This window comes from Abramis brama (genome assembly GCF_963993115.1).
Source record: "Abramis brama genome assembly, chromosome: 20".
NCBI classification, from domain to species: domain Eukaryota; kingdom Metazoa; phylum Chordata; class Actinopteri; order Cypriniformes; family Leuciscidae; genus Abramis; species Abramis brama.
Genome location: NC_139982.1, coordinates 21601523 through 21620583, shown reverse-complemented (window position 1 = coordinate 21620583; position 19061 = coordinate 21601523). Strand labels below are relative to the sequence as shown.

At 35.9% G+C, this 19061-nt stretch overlaps 3 protein-coding genes across 4 annotated transcripts; 2 read left to right on the top strand and 1 right to left on the bottom strand.

Annotated features, from left to right (window-relative positions):
• Positions 1–491: 491 nt before the first annotated feature.
• Positions 492–3421, top strand: isg20 (interferon stimulated exonuclease gene). 2 transcript variants are annotated; one of them, XM_084095355.1, is made up of 5 exons: positions 492–552; positions 913–1580; positions 2298–2498; positions 2608–2847; positions 2904–3421. In XM_084095355.1, the coding sequence occupies exons 2-5, from the start codon at positions 936–938 to the stop codon at positions 3039–3041; spliced, it is 1224 nt and encodes a 407-aa protein (XP_083951481.1). In that variant the 5' UTR covers positions 492–552; positions 913–935; the 3' UTR covers positions 3042–3421. The 2 variants fall into 2 exon arrangements, with proteins under 2 accessions (XP_083951481.1, XP_083951480.1); XM_084095354.1 differs by having other exon boundaries at positions 501–552; positions 2608–3415.
• A 1346-nt stretch (positions 3422–4767) lies between these two features.
• On the top strand, positions 4768–9322 carry rlbp1b (retinaldehyde binding protein 1b). The gene is made up of 8 exons (XM_084094162.1): positions 4768–5002; positions 5954–5990; positions 6431–6559; positions 6889–7093; positions 7204–7382; positions 7918–8076; positions 8494–8604; positions 8691–9322. Exons 2-8 carry the CDS (start codon positions 5979–5981, stop codon positions 8817–8819), a joined length of 924 nt encoding a protein of 307 aa, XP_083950288.1. The 5' UTR covers positions 4768–5002; positions 5954–5978; the 3' UTR covers positions 8820–9322.
• Positions 9323–9942: 620 nt separating this feature from the next.
• Positions 9943–17765, bottom strand: abhd2b (abhydrolase domain containing 2, acylglycerol lipase b). Its single transcript, XM_084094161.1, has 11 exons — positions 17638–17765; positions 17038–17104; positions 16429–16661; positions 15359–15534; positions 14947–15114; positions 14555–14738; positions 14116–14208; positions 13840–13941; positions 13627–13696; positions 13465–13549; positions 9943–10993 (listed from the first exon to the last, which is right to left on the bottom strand). Exons 3-11 carry the CDS (start codon positions 16638–16640, stop codon positions 10818–10820), a joined length of 1266 nt encoding a protein of 421 aa, XP_083950287.1. The 5' UTR covers positions 16641–16661; positions 17038–17104; positions 17638–17765; the 3' UTR covers positions 9943–10817.
• Between the last annotated feature and the right edge of the window lie 1296 nt (positions 17766–19061).

The window sequence follows — 19061 nt, the reverse complement described above, 5'->3', positions numbered from 1 at the left end:
CATGAGGGTTTTGGTTTTTTGGCAGGAGTGCCTTCCGTCTCTGTCGCGTCCATCATCCGTCTCTGTTTTTTTTTTTTTTTTTTCGCGTTGTCACTCATCATCTGACCTCACACTCTAACCTCGCGACAACTGCCACCTACAGTACCTGTAGTAGCGAGGCTAGTGACAGAGCTCAGATTGGGAATGTTTTTTGTTTTTTTTTACTCCGCCCCGGCCCGGTATTATTATTTTTTAATAACGCAGGTTAAAATACGGGAGATTTACGGGAAAATACTAATACGGGAGGACGGCGGGAAAGAAGGGTAAAATACGGGACTTTCCCGGCCAAAACGGGATACTTGACAGGTATGCACCTTACTTACATCAATTTATTTTCGACAACAAGGCTGGAACTGGAAGATCCTGGGGGAGGAGCTCTGTGCTGGCATTCGTTTTGGCCAATCAGAGTGCAATGCCGTCCAAACGGGCCGGCCAATCAAATCGCGGGATTTGGGTCTTGTCTCTGCATGTTCTCATAGCCCTGCTTCTAACCGGGTCCACGTGTACGCAGAGGTATGTGCTGCTAACAGTGCTATTGTGTACAAATATCAAGTTTTACCATGCTAATAAGTGTTTTTTTTTTGTCGGGGTGTTTTACAATCTAGTGTTATGTCAGTTATGTATTGTTATTACACGTAAACGCGACAAATGACGTTGTTTCTTTGCTAAATTATTAGCTAGCTAGTGCTAAATGACCATCTACTCCTTTCATAGTTTTTATATAGTCAAATATGGAGTTAATATTGATCATGCATCTCAACTTAGTAACTTGCTAGCTGCATAATTTATTAAGATTGCACTGTTCTTGATGTTACAATGTAGGCTACATCCTACACAAATGTTGATTGACATAAGTTACTTCTTTTTTGACAGCTGTTAAACTACATGCTGACATAATGTCTGCTTTACCCTGGAAATACTTCACCAGCCACGGTGTGGACCGAAACATCTTGTCAGCTTCAAAGAAAGAAACAACCACTATTTCTCATCAAGCTAAAAGATGTAGACGATGGAAAAAGAATAAAATAAAAGATTCCACCATTGAATTGTCATGTGACCAGAAAAGAGGAAAGAAAAGAAAGTCAGATGAGCATCTGGAAAACAAGACTGGGAGCGTTGAACATGGAGATGTTTCGGAATCTGTATCTGAACAGTCAAATCATGTGCAATTCAAAAGGCCTAGAATAACCCCTCATACACTGACTGGTGAAGCTGAGTCTGCACTACCTCTCACTGACAGCTGGGAAGTGGACAGTGGATTTTCATCTGAAACCAGCCCTCCCACTAGTGGCAGGAGTTCGCCATGTGTGCCAATAGACCACTCTAGGATAGTAGCTATGGACTGTGAAATGGTCGGCACTGGACCTGGTGGCCGGCGTAGTGAAGTGGCACGCTGTAGTATTGTAAATTATTATGGTAGTGTTATATATGATAAATATATTTTACCTCGGCATCCAGTCACAGACTACCGCACAAGATGGAGTGGCATTAGAAAACATCATTTAGCACAAGCAGTGCCTTTTGAGGATGCTCAAAATGAGGTGAGATGGCACTCTCTTTAAACCACTGTATTCTGTTCTTGTGGGTTTATTATTAGGTCTGCTTTATTTTTTAGTGAGGCCAGTAGATTTTGAATTGCTTTGTCGATATTTTCACTGGTCCAACCACAAAAATGTAAAAACAAAGGGAATGGAATGGATATTTATATATTATTAAATTAAGTTAAAGGTATTATTAATATAATTAATAGTATAAATTCTAGGGTTGTAACTGTTCTCGGTAAAAAAATTGAACCGTACCGTGTATATGTTAGTAATTTAGTAACTTGAGTGATAATAGATTTTTTTTTTTGAAATAGTTTAAATAAAAAACTTTTTTAATTTGTAACTTTTTATTAGTATTTTTTTATATATATATTATTTATACTTATCTATTATATTGCTTATGTTCTATTTATATTCCTGTTATTTATATTGGATTTAATATTGTTTCCTTTTTACAATTTACGGTAGCTATTTTAAAATATTTTATATATTTCTATAAATTTTAAATGCATTTTAAGTTTAAAAAATATGTAAACCTTTTTATACACTAGTTACATTATTGCTTTTCAATATAGCCTAGTTGTAGCTGGAAATTACACCGCTTTAATGTAACTCCATAACACTGTTGAGCCCTGTATATAAACGACTACTGAATTTCATAGAAAATGACTGAAATAACTCCATGCGCTCTTTTTTTTTTTTTTCTCTCTCTAGATTGCCAACATCCTCAAAGAGAAGATTATTGTTGGCCATGCCTTATTTAATGACTTCATGGTGCTTGACATCTCCGTCCCGGCACGAATGATTAGGGATACCTCATCCTGTGGCTTGCTGCGGAAGTTGTATAATGCTGCTGAAAAATGCAAAATCTCTTTGAAGAAACTGGCGCTGACACTTCTTAATAGGACCATACAGGTAAGATCGGGTCATTTTAATGAGATAAAGTGGGGACATCAGGCTTGGTGTGTATATATACATTTTCTCTTTACTTGCTACTTGTTGACATACTGGATATTTTTCTCAGAATGGCAGGATGGGTCACTGCTCTGTAGAGGATTCTCGTGCTGCCATGGACCTGTACAAGCTGGTAGGGGACGAGTGGGAAAAATGTATCCTGTCCTGGGTTTCAAACACAGACCGTAATTCAAACCCCGACAACTCCCTGCACTACATGGAAGACCAGTATTGGCCGGAAAGTTTGATGGTGGAAGACCAGTACTGGACGGAAAGTTTGGTGGAAGACCAGTACTGGACGGAAAGTTTGGTGGAAGACCACTCCTGGTCGGAAAGTTTGGTGGAAGACCACTCCTGGTCGGAAAGTTTGGTGGAAGACCACTCCTGGACGGAAAGTTTGGTGGAAGACCAGTACTGGACGGAAAGTTTGATGGACTGCAGCCAAGACCAAGAGTTAATATAACAATGCCAACCTCAATTCCAGCAATCGTCTTTGTTGTTTAATGTTCTTTAAACCTCAAACTTGACATGTTAAATTCAGTAAGGAAAGGTGGAAGTGTAATTTGTAGAACTGTAATATTGCACTTGAAAAACTTATTTAATAACTTAAACTTTGACTGTAAAAGTTGATAATGTTCATAAAGGGATTTTAGCTTTTTGAATCTACACAGTCTGTATTTTAGGGATTAACTCCATTGTGAGTTTCTCTTTTGTATGATCAATGTTATCAATCTGTTATGATATCAATGATATCAATCATTATGCTGCAGTTAGCATTATTGTTATATTGACAATGCTCTTCATCCTGAAAACACTGCCATGTCAAAAGTTTTAAATACAAAAATGTCTAAATAAAGATTATGGATACGAAATTACTCAAACTTATTCATTAGTGACCAAAAGTTATTTGATAAAGCACTGTCGCTTTTCGGATCTCCCAAAGATTACGTGATTAAAGTAGTTTAAGTTGTAACTGGTTACGGACAAACCCAAAGTAATAATGCTCCTAATTCAGTTTTTGCCATCCCGTTTGTGCTTCACACTGCTGTCATGCCAATTCGATGACTCTTCAGTGGTCACTTTTGCCATCTGATTTGGCGAGGTAAACGATTATACAAGCTCTCCTGTGTCCCTGAAAAACCCTGAATCTAGTATTTTGGTTTTAATTCTGTACACTGACTACAGTGTGATGTAAGCTTTAACTGGCACCTGACAAAGGTTAGATTGAAACTATGATGTAATGGAAGCGAAGTCTTAAAAGTTCTTCATTGGTCTAAATATTCTGCTTTGGCTGAAACAATATAGCCTACACAGTACCTGCATAATAACAAACCATCACATTTATTGTCTTTCCACTATTTGTTTGTCATTGCCTTTACAAAAGAGTCATGCAGCTGAGACAATGAGCAGCTCTGGTAGCACAGAGACGACCATTGTGCTGCAATCCCACTGCTTTAGTAACACAGACCCTCACATTCAAAGGCTAAATCCTGCTTTAAGGGATTAAAGCCACCCCACCGGTCAATGTATCACTGGGAAACGTTGTAGTGACGTGGGAGGCATTCTGGGCTCAAACCACTGGCTACTTACAACTTAAAAATTAGAACTGATTTGTGCCCTTTGAAACATTTATGGCCCAAACTCTCTTCAACCCTCTTGAATTCAGCATTTATTTGTGTAGCATATAAATATCATTCCAAAGCAGTCTTGGAGAACACTCTCTAAATATAAAACAAAAGCATATATATGATTTAACTAAATGTCAAAATCTGAATGCCATCTATTTTATTTTTACCTATTTTAAAAACTGCAAGATGTTTTGTAAAACCTTTTGTGAAGAAAATTGGACCTAAATATACAGGACTTACTGTAAATAATTGTAATCGCTGACTATATTGATTTCCTTAAAGGATTGATGTGTTGGAGTCTTAAGTCGATGCATTATTTATCCTATAACTATTTTCTAATTTGATTCTAGTGAAAATGCCTACATCTATATCCTGGCATGGCATGTGTGAACACAGCTTTGTGTTTAAAGTCTCAACTCAAGGTCTATTTCCAGACACCGTTCACGTTGCCAGCACATATTTTTCACTGGTTCTGGAATGCAGTTAAATCTTATTGGTCCATGGATTGCCAAATCCTCCTCATTTAACCTTGAATATTATTAACCTCTTATACCTTTGGCATATTTCTGTCCACTCCCTTTGTGAATGCTATATTTTTATTCAGTCAAGGTTTGGGGTGGGGGAAGGCTTCTCTTGATTAAAATATTAGAGCCATGATGCTATTGGCTGCAGGCTATTGGTCAATGTTCTCTTTGCTCCTTTTCTCAATGTTTTTCGCTGATTAACATCAAATCTGCTCTGCATAATCCCATGACGCTGTTAATCCATCAGGGGTCACACTACAAATTATTAAAGCCACCTGTTCCTCACCTCACTCAGTTCTGGTGGCTTGAGCAGGTAAGTGCCTATTCCTGCCTAGGATAGCATGGGATTTGTTTTGTTGTTCATGTTTTAGAATATTTTAAAATATTAATAATGATGATGGATGGATAATTCTTACTTTTAGAGTGATGGTGATTGCAATGAGGACAACTTTGTATTTTTTATTTTTTTAAAGAAAACCATCTTTTAATAAGAAATCAGTTTTATTTTATTGGTTTTTATTGCTATTTTATTGCTAATATTTCATTTGTTTGATTATTTTGGTATTTTATTACTCTAATGATAAGTTTAAAAAGACTTCATACAAAGTAATATCAATAATAATTGAAATTATTATTTATATTGTTTCATTTTTCTTTCTGAAGACTACACAAATCATGAGATTAATCACAATATACTGACAGCCCTAATTTTAACAATACGAAATAAGAAAACAATCTTTTATTAAGAAAAAAAAAAACTATGTTACTTGTTTTGTTTTATTTGTTTATTATTTTGGTATTTTATTTCTCTAAAAGTGGGTAAATATACTTATGTATTATATTTCTATAATTTATAGAAAAATATAATTAAAAGTATAATTCTATTCCTTTAGTACAATGACAATAAAAGCCATTTATTTAATTTCAGAAATAACATGTTGTCTTTATTATGTGTTGTTTTTTTCCCCTCAAACATTATTAGTGTTTATATAACATTTTATGAAATACATATCTGCCTTGCAAGGGGAATCATCAAAACAGTGATGAATGATGAAATTAAATTAATATTTAAACATTTTCTCTAACATTAGTGTTAGTCTAAGTATTGCAGAATAACTTATTTGTTATGATGATAGAAATTTTACCAAGTCACTCAACTTTTATAATTTCTCATGGTTTAGAAAAATTGTGATCCCCTTGTCATAAAACCTTTTTTGTTGGAGTGTAAGCATTTTTCTTGTGATAAATATCTCTCTTTCCATAGAACGTTGCACTGAGCATCTGAAGCAATGGCTGTTGTTGTAAGTACAGTTTTGTTATGTCTCATTTTTCACATTAAGATGTAAAACCACATTCAATGATGCTTTCTGACCAAATTATGTTATTATAATAGAGAACTTTTACAACTGTTTTATTAGCATTAACTCTGTATTTCCCACTAATCTGAAGTCTTAAGTCCCTGTTATGTCACACAACGTGATCTCACCCTCTTTCCTCCAAACTGTCACTCATTTGGTGAACAAATGTTTTAAGAACAAGCCGTTTTTAGTACAGGGATAGAACTATGAACATTAGCGGCTTATCCCCAATCTCAGGTTTACTAGGCTTTATGCAATTCATGTGAGTGAGCTTAGCATTGGCCCACACTAGCTTCCATTGATTAGGGATACTAAACTAAAGTGTTTGCTTCAAACTCAGGATTAGGATGTTTTCATGAGTCTTTCTCCATAACTTTCTATAGAGTGGATCATTCCGGATGGTGTCCGAGGAGGAGCAGGCCCTCAGGGCTAAGCTGGAGCACCTCACGGTCAAAGATCACGGGCCGGTGTTCGGATCCTGTGAACAAATACCCGACCACACGATGCAGAAGGTGTGAGCAAGTCTTTAGAAAGTTTGAATGTATATAAACGCAATTACACTGAACTCAACATTTTAGCTGTCTAAATATGAATTTACTATAGCTAATTCACTATTAGCATTGTTTGCTAAGTCAAACGATGCTATTATTATATTTCAACCACATAGTGACCACCCAAAACACCCTAGTAACAACCTAGCAAACATCCAGCATCATGGTGACGTGGAAAATGTACAAATCTAATTACCACAACATAAACTAGCATCTGCTAACAAGTTAGCATACTTGCACATTCTGAGTAATAACAAATGTTGCATTTTTAACTTGTGATGTCATTGTAGGCTAAAGATGAGCTAAATGAGACGGATGAGAAGCGAGTGTCAGCCGTAAAGGAACTAAGAGGTATTATTAAAGAGAAGGCGGATTCTGGAGACGAACTCGCTAAAGGTGTTCAGGACACTTTTGGGGAAAAAGACGATGGCGTGCTGGTGAGGTTCATCCGTGCCAGGAAATATGAAATAAACAGGGCCTATGAACTCATGAAGGGTAAGCATTTTTGTCAGATAGGTTTATGATTGCTGCCATCCGAATGCTACTCGCCCTAAAACAGACTACTATTGGTATTACAGATTACTATTGGTTTTATTGTCTTAAAGGTTATGTGCGCTTCAGACGGGATTACCCTGAGCTCTTTGAAAACTTGACCCCTGAGGCTGTCCGCAGCACCATTGAGGCCGGATACCCAGGGATCCTGTCGAGCAGAGATAAATACGGCCGTGTGGTGCTGCTCTTCAACATTGAGAACTGGGACTATGAGGAGATCACCTTTGATGAGGTGATTTTCTTTTAGTGATAATAGGCTGAACTGGTTGTAGGATTGTATTTTGATTGATTTCCCTTTCTTTACTGTATTAATAAAAATGCACTTTCTATTGAACTTTCTATTCATCAGAGAATCCTGAAAAAATGTAATGGTTTCCACAGAAATACTAAGCAGTTTTCAAAATTGATAATAATAAGAAATGTTTCTTGAGTGGCAAATCAGCATATTACAATGATTTCTGAAGGATCATGTGACACTGAAGACTGGAGTAATGATGCTGAAAATTCAGCTTTGCATCACAGGAATAAATTAAATTTTAAAATATTAAATATAAAATAGTGGTTGTTTTATATTTTAATAATATATTTCACAATTTTACTGTATATTTGATCATTTTTTGTATTTATATTTATTATGTATTATATTTCTTTTTTTTTTAAATAAAAATATATTGTATTATTTGTTTTTATGGTAGAAAATGGCATGTTTTCATTGCTATAACACAAAACTAAGCCTGCTTCATGTATTGATATTGTGTTTGCTCCAGATCCTCAGAGCCTATTGTGTGATCCTGGAGAAGCTTCTGGAAAACGAGGAGACACAGATCAATGGGTTTTGCATCATTGAAAACTTCAAGGGTTTCACCATGCAGCAAGCCTCCGGCATCAAACCCACAGAGCTGAAGAAAATGGTGGACATGTTGCAGGTGACTTTTATTACAATAAATCCAAGTAGCATTCATTGAAAGCAAAATGAAAGCATACCACAAAACTTAGAGCAACTCTAACAAATCTACATTTGTGTAAATAAAACTTGCCTTTAATCAAAATATTATTACATAAAAATTCAACCTCTTTGTTTTGCATTAAATATACCAAACTTAACCATGTGAAATTCAAAAAGACAGGTAGTATTACATTATGCTACCTGCTAATAACCTAATTAAAATCAGTAACTGAAAACTTGCTTTTATGTAATGCAGCAACTACGCCTAGAGAGGTGTCAGCGTAAGTCTAAGATGACAGTAACACAACATTGAGTGCACCGTTAACACACTCTAAATGTATGTCAATCTTTACATTATGCTAATTGCTTACATTTAATTTCTGTTTCTGTATGGCAGGATTCTTTCCCTGCACGTTTCAAAGCAGTGCACTTTATCCACCAGCCCTGGTACTTCACCACCACCTACAATGTGGTCAAACCCCTGATGAAGGGCAAACTGCTGGAAAGGGTAAATGGTGTTTATTGCAAAGAATGAATGTAGAAATAATGATTTATGATGGACTCCCGTGATTTTTACTTCCTGTGTCTTTGAAGGTGTTTGTCCACGGTGATGAGCTGGAGAACTACTACAAGGAGTTTGATGCTGAAATCCTGCCTTCAGACTTTGATGGGAAAGGCCTGAAATATGATGGCAAGGTCACAGCAGCACATCTTTTTGACTGAGCACTTTTTATCCATCACTGTACCAGAATGTGACAGTGTGTTGTTTTAGTTGTATTGTCTGAGAGTGAACTCAGCAGCATAGACATTTTCCCATTCCAAACAGCCATCCTCACAGGATAAGTCTCCAGATGTCATCAAAGAGGAATGAAAACAGATAAGATCTGTTAGTTCTCTGGTATGCTGCCTTCTATAAGAGTGTTTTAAATTCCTTGCTAATCTGGGGCAGGGCCATTTTTAAATTTACCCCAAAACATTGATATTCTTTTGGAAAACATGGCAGATGAAAAGTCCAGACTTTTCTGTTGTTTCTCTTGTTATCTGAGAATGTTAAAAGCATATTTACAAGAATATATGATGTTCCAAATGTATAACTTTCTATATTATAACAGTTATGTTATAACAGCAATAAAGTGCACACTTGAAATGACAACTTTATTCCATTAGCCTATCATGTATTTCCTTTAAAAGACAATAAATAAAATCCATTTGGAATGTCAAACATTGTGCTTGAGTGCAACATCGATCTTTTTTCTGGACAATAAGCTGGACAAAAATGTAATTTTCCACAAATAGGGTACAAAAAGGACACTCAAAAGGAGAGTAAATACTAAAATTAAATGTTATATGATGTCATGCTTAAAATTAACTTAAAAAAATTGACGCAAGTGACGTAACTCAGTTTTTTTGAGTTTTGCTAGCTTATTCGGGTTTATAGTGCAGAACACAAATATTTTGAAGAATATTGCACTGTAGAAAATTATATGATCAATAAGTTGACAACATGTTTTTACATTGCTTTAACTCAACAAAACAAGTTAAGCAATTAAAAAATGTATAACTCATATTATTCAAACTACTTAGAAGTTGTTTAAATTTAAAAAAAAATTCTTTTGTTATACAAGATTCAACACATTTTTTTAAGTCAGTTTAATGTAATTTAAGTTGAAATGACCTAAACATCCAAGTTGATTGTACTTAAAAATCATAAATGAGTAAGGATTGTCTGTTTCCAGTTGTTAGATACCGTCGAGAAGAGATTTTACGTGGTTATCATTCAATGACAATTCAAGATGTGACGTGAAAAGGCTAAACGATTTTTAGAGTGCAATAAAAACACCACATGTCATTGTTCTTACCTTGGTTTAATGTAACATTTAAAGCAAATAATTGGACATGTATTATTAGTCTAATATAACACAACAAAGAGAATGATAGTAAGAACAACAGAGATTGAAAAGAAAAACATATTTTTACCATCGCTGGTTGGACATATGACATTTTTATAAATGCAGACCGAACTCATTCACATAGTAATAAAAATGTGTGCTTATAAAAGAGGCCAATAGAAGGAGACATGAATAATGCTACAATCGTTTGCGCTCCCATCTACAGCAAACACTTAAATACATTTGCTGAAAATAATTGTGCCACTGAAGCAGCAATAAAGTGATACATTTAAAAATGGAATAGAGTGTCAATAAAACACAAGGCAACCTGAAAGACCATTCAAAAGAAAATTAGGTCCATTTTAATGTATGTGCAAACTTACAAATTCAAATAAACTTATCTAAATATTAACATCATTTTCAAACTAATCAAAATTTTAACATCTCACAAAGGTGAATTGAAAACAGATACGCTGACAACATAGTATAGTAAAAACTATGTAAATGACAGCTGGTGAACTTGTGTTAGTTACTAGTCTTAACCTCTTTACCATCTCCTCATCTCCTCCAAATATGTTTTTCCACAAGGTTCCTTTTTAAAAGCGTGTTAGGAATCCCTCTGCACAGTTTGTCCAGCTTTGTAGCGATACACCACTGACATCTGACTCAACGTACAGTCAGTGTAAATTACTGTATGTGTTTATCTCGAATTCCTTCTTGAAGGTCAGAGCAAACTCTGGTGAGTCAAACCTTTAGAAACCATCATCTAACCTCAACTCAGTGCGAACAAGCAAAACTCCAGAAAGTCTTATGCTTTGAGTTGCAGACTGCATTATTTCTCCTTGAGGCACAGTGGCCTGTGTTTCACCCACTGGCAGATAGCATTGGCGTAACTGACAATGACTTTGTCCATCCAGGAAAGGGGTTGAGGAAAAAGAACAGCACCTTCAAAGAAGCCGAGATGACCTCCGTGCAGTGTCAGCGCAAAGATCACATTTTCCTTTTTTTCTGTGAGGAAACAGTAAGGATTTACAGTCTTTTTAGAAGAAGCATAAATGCAATAGAAACAAAACTGTGGTAACAATACATTCATCAATGTAAAATACTAGCCTACTACTGACCACTCATCAAAAAATGATTCATCAAAAAATAAGTGTCATCAGTTTAGGAATGGGACTTACTGCACTGCATATTTTTGATTTGCTAAAATGATTCGACTCATAAGAGTCTTTCATTTAAGAGTCGAACTACACTGGTGGTCGTAGTGTGTTTTTATAGTACCGGTAATTCAAAAGTTTCGGGAACCGTACGCTGGTTGCTTTAATTCACTAAAAAGAACATGAGAGGCATTTGTTCGGAAATTAGAATACACTGGTTGCGCAATATGCTTTGATTCATTCAAAAGATCAGACATTTTCCACAAATAGGGTACAAAAAGGACACTCAAAAGGAGAGTAAATACTAAAATTAAATGTTATATGATGTCATGCTTAAAATTTACTTAAAAAATTTGAAGTAAGTTACGTAACTCAATTTTTTCAAGTTTTTCCAGCTTATTCGGGTTTACGGTGTGCTGAACACAAATATTTAAGAATATTGCACTTTAGAAAATTATATGATCAATAAGTTCACAACATGTTTTTAGTCGGTTTAATGTAATTTAAGTTGAAATGACCTAAACATCCAAGTTGATTGTACTTAAAAATCATAAATGAGTTAGAATTAGATATTGTCTTGTATATCGTTTTTTGTGCAAAAAAACTTCACTAACATTGTGAGAGAACATCAACATTTATAAAAAAAAGTAAAAATCAATAAAGATCAATGTCATGATCCTTTGAAAAAGAAACAACTCACGAGAAAAGCATTTGTTCTGGAATCGGACTACATTGGTTATGCAACAGGCTTTTGATTCGCTAAAAAGAACCGACTCACGAGAGGCATTTGTTCTGGAATCGGACTACACTGGTTGTGCAACAAGCTTTTGATTCACTAACAAGAATCGACTCACGAGAAGCATTTGTTCGGGAACAGGAATCAGACTACATTGGTTATGCAACAGGCTTTTGATTCGCTAAAAAGAACCGACTCACGAGAGGCATTTGTTCGGGTATCAGACTACACTGGTTGCGCAATATTTTTTCAATTTACTAAAAAGAACCAAGTTATATATTGTTTTTTGTGTGCATCGCATTAAACCAGAATAAGAACTGGTTCTCGATCCTATTATGGACCATATTATTATCATTATAAATTGAAAAAATTTAACAGCATTAAAATATCAGTTAGACATATACTCAAAAGGCTAAATAATCAATCCAAAGCTTGCAAAGCTGCAAAGACCTCTTTTGTGGCCTCTTTAAAAATGCATCAACTTTAAAGTTCTGTTGAAGCTCAGTGCAAGGAGCTGAAGATTAAGTGACGCATATTTCCTTTGTGCAAGGCAGACTTGTTAATAAGGGCTCGCTGTTGGATCTTTCACCCCCGAGGCTTAAGGAAGAAGCTAAGGGCAGTAATCTGATAAATAATCACAGAGGGAAGGATCAGATGGCCCTGAAAAATTCAGCACAGGTGTCCAATGCAGGATCTTAGACTCGACAGTGCTGAGAGTCTTAATGAGCGCCTAAAAGCACTATTAGGTCATACGTGTCGAAAACACATGGCCTTTTGCTTTACGATGCTGATATGTTGGTAACACTTTAGAATAAGGTCTGATTTGTTAACATTAGTTAATGCATTTGTTAACTTTAACTATGAGCAATATAATTCTGTCATGACAACCCTCAGAGTGTTGGACAATGTAATGGATATGACAATGTTGATATGTTTGGGCTTGGCGGAATAGATCTGCTACACTGCTGCTGTTGCTACAGAGCAAGTGCCAATACACACACGACATGGCTCGAATTTATACGGTAAAAGCGACACCATCGTTACTGTTCGTATCGCTGTGTATACAAGTGCTGAGGAAGAATCCAGAGCTGAAATTCACATATGGTAATAGGAGTTTCGTTTCCATAGACCAATCACAACAGACTGAGCCATCTGACCAATCAGAGCAGAGTAGACCAATCACAACAGACTGAGCCATCTGACCAATCAGAGCAGAGTAGGCTCTCAGAAAGGAGGGGTTTAGTGAGACCGAATCTTTTATTGAACCGTTTCAGACACTGTGAGAACAGAGGTGATGCTGCAATGTATATTATGAGAAAATTCAAGTGTTTTTTGACCTTGGATGCATGTAAACCTATTATAGCAGACCTTCAAAACAAAATTAGGAACCTTGAAAATAATATTATAGAGGGTCACTTTAATTAATGTAGCATATTAATGTAAAATAATTGTAAAGGTAAAAATAACTTATTGTAAAGTACTGAAATGTTGAAGTGAAATGGAAAGCATGTTACGATAATCCACAATCTGTCCTTCAGTGGATAAACATGTTAAATAATAAAATAGATAATAGAATAGATAAATACCTGCTAGTGTGCGAGGGATTGTCAGCAGTGACTGGTGGACTAATGGATCATCTGAAGAGTTCACCAAGAGGAGAGGAACGCTGATCTGGCATAAGAGACGAAGAGTATGGTTTTCAGAAAAACTGCCAAATAATATGACCTGCTTTCAACGATATTACTTACATTGTGAATATAATGCACACAGCTTTCCTTCTCATAGTACTCCTTTAGGGAGTTGTGTCCATGAAACTTCCTAATAGAGATACAAATCATTATAGGCACATAACTGCAGTCCATCACAGTTTTTTGCTGCTATCCTAAATGAAACACTGAGCTATCCTTGGTATTAATGCTTTAATGCAGGTCAGAATTGTCTCATGAAAGCTTTTGAAGTACCTCATAATGTTGTCATCAATCTGCATGAGTGAGGTGGCTGTATACAGACGGCTGAGGTCGGCAAACTCCATTTTGCTAGAGCTCATGCCAAATAAACTTCCCCTACAGGACAGATTTACTTGACTTAGTTACACATGCTTTGAGACTATTGTATCATCCTGAAGTGGTTTATTTTGTGATCATTATTAATTAACTGTGCATTGACCCCAGAATGCAGTGTTTGAATAATCAGAATCAAATTTCCAATAGAGCCGCACAATAGATTAAAATACTCACCTGTGAGATAGAATTAATTTTTTCATGTTGTCTGCCATGATGAAGTTGTACAGCCTTCTGCACTGATCCCACTGTAGAAATGTCTCCTGAGCCCTAAACACAAATACAGTATATAGACTAGAAAACGGAGTCCGTGGCCATTTTCAAGAAACGGCTGAAGACGCATCTTTTTTGGCAACACTTGATCCATTAATACTAACACTTTATCTTCTATTCTATATCTATTATCTTTAAAAAAAAAAAAAGTACACGTACTGTGTTAGATTAAACTGGGAAGGGTCATAGCACTTGCATATTGTTGTCCTATTGTTAGTTTAACTGCTTCTATTGTTCTCATTTGTAAGTCGCTTTGGATAAAAGCGTCTGCTAAATGAGTAAATGTAAAACACTACTTACCTAAACACAAAATCAAGTGTACAACTGAATAATAATGTCTCACCTCAGAGCACTATATCCCTGGCAGACACTGACGCAGCACAGCACTCTCTCCTGATTGGCTGGATTCTCACCCAGGTACTTGCAGGCGATGTTCCCTCCCAGACTGAATCCCACCACAATGAGCTGAGTTTGTGGGAATGTGCGTTTAATGTAACCCACCATGGCTGAAAACTCCCAGGTACAACCTTTAACATAGTGTTACATAATAAACCATATACAAACAACACAGAAATTAGCTTTCAGTGGTTGCTATACATGTGTATTTAGAGTACATAGAGTATAAGTATATAAATAAATGATTCAAATCATATAAAATGTCATATACATATATATATAACATTGTACACTGCTCTTCAAAAGTGTGGGGTTTCAAAACAAACACACGTGGCTTACCGTAGGTGAACATCCTTGGGGAAGTCAGCTCGAGGTTTGGTAGTGCCCCAAGATGGTTGAGAACGGAGCACCTGTAGCCTTGTTTCTGGGAATAATCCACAAAGGTCCGTATATAATGCTTCTCACTATGGTTACCGATCCCAGGGCAGATCACCATAGTGATGTCATCTGTGATGAGACAGAGACAGATAAACTCCAGTAACAGTAGGAGCAACACCTTTCCCTCTCCAGAGGAATCGTCTTAATTATCAACACGGTAAACACCCTTAGTGGATGGGAACGACAAGCTGTCAAGGTCTAAAAAGTAATCCATATCATTTGTGTGCAATATTCCAATCTTTTAAAAATATGCAATAGCTTTGTGTGTTTTTTGAGGGGTCAACTATCCATTCGATGCAAAACCCAAGCTCACCCTCAGTGCTGTGGACGCCCTGTGGCTCAAACAGGTCAAAGGTGGCAGTGGCTCCATCTTGCATGGGCAGGTACTTACGCAGCCCACAGGGTTTAGGGGACTTCACCCTTCCCATCTTCCCATAAAGAGCAGTCTGGAGATGTCCACTCTTTCCCCATAACAAGGGAGGGATGTACCTGGATGCACAGGATGATGGTTATAAACTGTAGTTCAAAAAGCAGGGGTGTCCAAACCTGCTCCTGAAGAGCCAGCACTCTGCAGAGTTTAGCTTCAACCCTTATTAAACACACCGGACACCTAATCAAGGGGTGCGACTTAATACGGGCACTGGTAAGGACAGTAAAGGACACTGGCTCGCTATACATTAGGACACTGATGACTCTATTTCTGGTGACATGACAACGTCCTCAATGTACAACATCACTACTGGTAATGAACAACAGCAGAACTGATATCTTTATTATAAATTTTTTTAATGTTATTTACAGTACATTTACAGCAACATTTCAGCCGTAAATAAATGATAGATGTTAGCTGTCTAAGCGATGTATGTTTATGCTGAAATATAATTAAATAATGGTTTGTATTTTTTAAAAAATCTATCGCGTATTGTTATGTGTAGTGAGTTGGCTCACACGATTTATGTTTTGCGTTTTAGAACGTCTGTTAAGGGAACATAGTGAGCATCAATGCTCCCTGGTTTTCACGGTGCATTGTGGGACTTTTTAAGGAGCGAACGTTTCAGTGCACTGGTAGGATTTTGCGATTGAGGCGCACCCAAGATCTTTAGACTCACTAGAAACTTCCAGGCAAGTGTGTTTGAGCTAAACTCAGGATGTTGGATGACATTGGCCCAAGGAGTAGGATTGGACACCCCTGCTCAAAAGTATCCAAGTGCTAAAAACAAAATATTTTATTTAAATTTATTTATAAATAACTAAATATTTACTTCTAGATTCTTCTACAGTCATTCTACAGCAAAGAGAAGGATTACATATTTATTGTAATTTGCCATGTGTGAGAAGTCAGATGAAAGATGGCAAGAAAGTCTTCAAGGTCACAGCACTCACTCTTTGGTTAGAATGGGGCAAGACTTCAGCAGGTAGCGATTGAGAGGGGTATCTTGACAGGTGATGTCAGGGGCCACCGTGGGACACTTCAGATTCAGGCTCCGCACAATGACATACAGCACCGTAGCTACAGCGGCTAGCTTCACGCCATCAAACATGGCAGGCATCTCAGGAGATATGGTGCGGACGTCTGCCTCCACTTGGGCACTCATTGTGGATTAGTTTACTAATAGCTGTATGTAGGGAAAATGTAATAAAAGGAAATTTATTTTAACTTATAAATGCATACACAATATATACATAAGCACATTTAAATATAACAAAGTCTAAATATCACTTATATGCTTTTGTTCAGATCAAATGGAATAAGTCCAAGAAACCATCTCATTATGTGAAATTATGTGTAAAAATGTAGGCTACATACTGAAAAATTTGTTTAAACGCATATCTAGTCAGATAAAAAGAAAATAAAAATATATTTCTCTATCGCCCCTAACGAGCCACTGATTAAGTCAGGATAAAGCAAACAACTATCTCACCAGTATAGTTTTCCAGGAAAATTTGGACAGAATATTGCACGTAAAATGCTAATAAATTCATACCACACACCTTGACTCTTGAAAAATATGTGCTGGGTTACAGAGCATCTCCTGAATCTCAGTGTTCAGGTTCAGTCCTACAGAAAAACAGAGGCACTTTTACTGACCCATATGTGTCATCCAGTCAAAGTATCCTGCATCATGCAAGAGTTACAGGGGGTTCATCTGTCTGCTTTTAGTGACAGACTAGAGCTCCTGAACTGCCTGTTGTGTACAAAAAATGTGTGCAACATACATATACTGTATATATCCACAGAATTAAGCATACTTCTGACATCAACGCGTAGATAAGAAGTGTGTTAATTAGCTTAAGTTACATGTAACATTACGCAGCCAGAAAATTACCATTAATTTTGTTCTTGTACCAAACTTTTTTAAAGATATTAAAAAATAAACAGAATATTTTTCTAATTCTTCTTTACTCATTATAAAGTTGCTGTGTCATTTTTTTTCATGTGCATTTTTTAGTCATATCGAACGTGTACTGGTTATAAGACAATACAGGAGCGTTGAGCCTTTTATGATTGCTTGTACGTTATGCTGTTATATTAATAGAATATAAGCCTAACTATAAAATCGAATCAACATGTAAAAAGAAAACAATGCACACCTTGTTTTCAAAGTTGTCCGGAGAGACTCATCTGTGCGCTGCTCTTGGTATCTTCACTGTACTCAAAGACATCAGACGACTACAAACAACACGCAGCTGCATCGTCATTCACTTTACACCCAGCAACTGGAGCGCGTTTTCATTCGTGCCCTCTGATTGGAGCAGCGTCAGAATGACGTCAGATTCGGCGCGCCAACCGTGCTATTAATATTCATTACTGCACTATCACTGTGCACTAGCAATAACCATAGCGTCAACTTCGCTGTCATTCAATATAACATAATATATATAATATAGTTATTCAACAAAAATATAAAGAAAAAATTATACTTAAGTTGAAGTATGGAAACTGTGTCAAATTGTTTCTCAAGTAGGAGTCGAAATATTTAGACAAAAAAGTTTAGACAAGTACAGGCTAATTAGAGGCCTGTTTAAGAATTTAAAAGCAAACGTAAACTTTTCATTGGAAATTTGTGAAGTTAAGGAACGTAAAAAAAGAAGAAAAAAAAAAACTTAAAAGTTTTCCCACCTAATTAAATGACAAACAAATAATGTTATTCTTTTAAACGTCTTTACTGCACATTTATGTTTTAGCATAGCCTATCTCACAAAACGAAAATATGCCTACTTAAAACAAAAAGGAGGAATAAATGTGGATTATGTATTATGGATAAATTAAATAGGCTAAATAAATAAATTAAAAAATAATGTTATTCAATTTTGATGTTTTATGGCACAAAATTGAAAATAAAATGGATAATTAAATAAATATAAACATAAAACTTTGTGTTTACATAATAGGCTGTTATGTGTTGTGTGTGTGTGTGTGTGTGTACATATAGGCTATATATATATATATTATTATATACATTTCAACAAGCAGTGTTCTTTCTTTCTCATTTAAGTTCTCAGCTTATTCTGTTTTAAACATCTCCTCAGTCTTGAGATATATATATATATATATATATATATATATATATATATATATATATATATATATATATATATTATATATATTTATATATATATAGCCTATATGTGTGTGTGTGTGTGTGTAGTAGGCCTATATAATATAGTAATATATACACACATATATTAAACACAATAGCGATTAATCGATTTGACAACAATAACATAAATACATAGCCTATATAATATTAGTTTTTTAATTTAATACAGTTTTCATTTGCAATATCATAAACAGTGTGCTTATTGATAATTGCCACAAGGTGGCAGGGTACAACTGAAAACACACAACATGACGTGTGGAGCAAGTTGTTTACAATCTCCATGTATTACAAGTGCTTTCGTCAGAGTGATGTGTTCTCACAGAAATTCAGAGAACTGGAGAGACCAGATGCAAAAGTGACAACAGCAGTGGATCATCAGCCCAAGAACATCTCGAAAACTCAGTATAGCAATTA